The sequence below is a fragment of the Pundamilia nyererei genome, unplaced genomic scaffold (genome assembly GCF_000239375.1).
Source record: "Pundamilia nyererei isolate P.nyererei 1_Seehausen unplaced genomic scaffold, PunNye1.0 scaffold00292, whole genome shotgun sequence".
In the NCBI taxonomy this organism is placed as follows: domain Eukaryota; kingdom Metazoa; phylum Chordata; class Actinopteri; order Cichliformes; family Cichlidae; genus Pundamilia; species Pundamilia nyererei.
The window spans coordinates 406597-410571 of NW_005187693.1; the positions used below are offsets into that span (position 1 = coordinate 406597).

A 3975-nucleotide genomic window follows, 5' to 3' on the forward strand; every position below is an offset into this window, starting at 1 on the left:
GATGCCTGTAACACTCTGCCTACTGCCTTCATATTAAATCATTTTCTGAACAATAATTTTAAAAAATATTTCTCAGCAGAAATATTTCTGCTGAAAGGGCATAGCCTAATATATGAAACAGGAAAAGACTGCTGTGTAATCCCTTTATTTCAAAGTAACTGTATTCTGAATACCACCTCTTTAAACGCTAACTGTAACAGAATACAGTTACATACAAAAACAAAATACAGTACATATGCAGAGACCATTCTCACCAACTTCTAATGCAAACGCAGTTCTTTTTCTCCCCCCCATAAGCAGGCTCCGAACACGACAGAAAGCCTATCCCATCTAGGGACGCAGCAAAATAAGCCTTTTCCTTGTAAATAACACTGTTAATAAAAATAACTACTCCTGACGTAGGTTATTTGAGGATTAATGAAGGACGCTAACACTGGCTGAGACTGTACATCTGCAGATCAGTGTCTCATTTACCACTAACTACAGACTAAACGTCAGCAAGCTCTGGAAGGCCTCATCGTGACGACTGCACAGCCAGCGAGCTGCTGATAGTTTGATTGCTGTGCCATACCTTTCCCTCTGGCATTAAGAAAGAAAAACATCAGACTTCAAAGGTTACTTCGCTGAAACACAGCAGCACGCCGAAGCTTAGGCCGCGTGATGTGGCAGGCCGCCAGTGGCTAAAGAGCTACAGCAGGCCATCGGCTCACACTGCAAACTTAGCAGAGCTGCACTCCCTGTATGGCAGGGATATAGATGCTGGCAGATCTCCCTGTTTGGATTGATGGTTCATCAAAGTGTCACCATGTTATTTAATGTTTTTAAAGTGCTGCGTCTTTTCCATGCTGACATGTCAGCTACCGAGATGACAGCGTGCTGAGTGGAGCTGGGAAACCATTTAACGGGGGCTGAGCACTATCACGCTCCAAGGATGTCAGACTGTTGTTACTATGTAGACAGCCATGTTTTCCCTCCGCTGTCGCCACATCAGAGAGGAAAGCAGATGGTTTTGCAGCAGAAGCACACGGGTAATCAGCAGAACGGCAATTTCATGACAACCAAACTCATCGGAGGGGGGAAAAAAAAAAAAAAAAAAAAAAAAAAAGTGAAATCATTAGCTGCTGTGTAAAAGTTCAAAATAACAAAAAAAACATGTTCAGCCTCTATGTCTGCACCACCTGCTCAGAGACGGTGAAAATTAAAGGAGGAATGAGGGCTGGAGCACACGGAGAAGCAGTCTCTCATATTTGTAATGTAAAAAAAGTCCAGGTCATCTCAGTTTATAATACTACGACTGAGATGAGTAATGATTCAATTAAGAGAAGGTACACGGTGACCATGAGCGAGAAAGGAGAAAGATAAATGTCCAATAAAAGCAGGTATGTTCTCATCTCTCATCTTTTTTCCTTAATGGACACTTTTATCCACCCGTCATCATTTATCCCCATCGCTAAACCCAATTTCAGCTCCTCATCAGGCTCAGGTATGCAGGTCGGCCCGCTGCAGGAAGTCCAGACAAAACATTCGGGAGAGCCAGGATAGACTGTGAGCCTGGAATTCCTGTCTGGTATTGGATTAGATGGGAAGCTTATGTGGAGATGGGAATTTTAATCTTTCAGTGGGTGCTCAGTCTGATGTGAGCTGAAACGCTGATGCTCAATTTAAACAGTTCACACTTGTTTTACCACCTTTAAACCGATCTGGTCTTTTTAAGGGGGTCTGTTAGACTCATTATGATCATTTCCAGCTCTGCAGTTTTATTGGCCATGATTAATGTGAGCATCTGCCACTGTAACAGCACAAAAAAAAGAGAAAACTACTTATAGACGTCTGATTTCCTGTAAAATGCAGAAGATCGCTTCTCACCTCTACGATGTCATCGTCAAACAGCAGCCAGAAGCCGTGGCTCTTGACGATGGTGATGTAGTGTCCGCGGTTTGGTCCGCTGCAGGGCACAGACACAGAGACGCATTAAGAGATAATACAGCAGAGTCGTGATGATTCTCATCATCCTTACTGCCAGCGTGGTTTTGTTTTTGGTAGTGTTTGTGGGTCATTCTGTGTTAAACACGACAACTGGAAAAGTTTTGAATGAATTCTGATAAAACTTTGTGGGGGTGTCGAGCAGGGTTATGTTAGCAATCCATTACAATTCGGCTTACATCCAGTAAAGTCTTCAAGGTCAACTTAATGATTTATTGGTGGCAAACAGACAAAAAGCCTGATAACTTGTAAGTGTGCTGTTTTTTTGTCAACATTTAAAAAAACAAAATGCAACATTTGACCTCTGACCTCTCCTTCAAGGTCAATAGATTGACCTTCAGATCAAACTGATAATAAAGAAATAACAGAGAAAATTAGATCTATTTAAAACTATAGTATTACCTGTTGACTAAGTGTTGTCAAGAGAATGAGCTCTGATTTGAAAAATGTGTAGTCTAAGAACATTATTACCTACTCCTACATAAACTCCTCATCCTATAAATACTATAAATTTTAAAGAAATTCTTCTTCTTCGCAAAGTCAGAGATGGATTATTTTTTAAAAACTGGAAAAAAAAATCATTTATTGTGAAAATGTTTTGCTGTTTTTTGTTGTTTCACGTTGTCAAGAGACCAAAACATTGGTGATGAACCGACGCTGCTGTTAGAAAGATGTTCACATCCACACGCAGCACAGCACGAGACAGTCTTTGTGTTTATCCATGACGTCTGTCCTCCTGAGGAAAGCTCCAGTGTTAGATTACATCTCATCTGCAGGAGGAACATAGTCGAGTGACTAATGACTCGCACATGCTCGCTTACACATCAGCTGACGTCAACTCATCGGCCGACCGGACTTAGCGAGCCAATGGACACCGATTCAAACAACGAGCGGCCCGAGGCGAACCGCAGCAATGCAGTGTTTACAGGGACACATGGACTTATTTCCTCTTTATATCTTTATCCAATAAATATCTGATGAATGAGTTAATGAGCAAAGTTTTTTCTAATTAAAAAAAAAACCAAATAATTTTAGGAATATTCCCTCTATGTCCTCTGAAACAGAATCAAGAGACAAATTACTTAAAACCAGATGTTTCCAAACATATTTCCATATCCTTTTATTTAGTGCATAATTGAAGGTTTAAAAGAACTTTCTGTAAAATTTAAAACTGTTAAAAAACTCCAAAGTCAATTAAAACTATCATAAAAATGTGAGTAAACAGCAGCTGTGACTCAACACAAAAATATCTGTGTACTGTGTTGCAAAGATATCGACTGAAGATCAACTAGGCTGGACTTTGGGGTAACGCCAATTTCAACCACAAGATGGCGCAATGAGTTACTTGGTTAAATAAAGTTACCTTCATTTAACCAGGTAGCTGATTTTTATGCAGTGGCAGCTTCAAGCATAACATAAAGCTTCTTGAGAGAAAGAATATCTCAAATTAAATAGCAGTGCGTTATGTGAAAACATCTACTGATATGCTGCCCCCTGGAGGTGAAGTGTTAATTAAATTTTGCTGTTAACAGAAAACCCAAGCCTCAACACATTAGATCAGGTACATACAGTCGATAAAGCTGATGTGGGTAGTACAAATTATAAATGTTTTACATTGTAACATCTGACATGTAACACTACCGTAATACTACCAAGTGCATTTAACGTGATTGACCACACCACAGCTACCATAATGACATCCATCCGTGTTTGAAGTCGTGTTTTGAAGCCTTGAGATAACCGTTTCCATGGTCGACATCTCGGTCTTTTAAAATTTGGCGTAATGAACTGCACGGTGGTTAACACAGTTGCCGCGCAGCAGGAAGGTCCTGAGTTCAGGCTGAGGTCTTTCTGTGTGGATTTTGCATGTTCTCCCCATGTTTGCGTGGGTTAGCCCCAGGTACTCCCAAAGACATGCAGTTAGTTGGTTAGTTAATTGATCAATCTAAATTGCCCATAGGTGTGAATGTGAGTGTGAATGGTTGTCTGTCT

General features: G+C 40.6%; 1 protein-coding gene across 1 annotated transcript in view; it reads right to left on the minus strand.

Annotated features, from left to right (window-relative positions):
• The window catches only part of usp12b (ubiquitin specific peptidase 12b), a 19743-nt gene that overhangs the window by 3593 nt on the left and 12175 nt on the right, over window positions 1-3975 (minus strand). The window contains exon 9 of the mRNA XM_005750925.2: window positions 1867-1945. Within this exon, the coding sequence (XP_005750982.1) occupies window positions 1867-1945 (79 nt within the window). The remainder of the gene's footprint in view (window positions 1-1866; window positions 1946-3975) is intronic.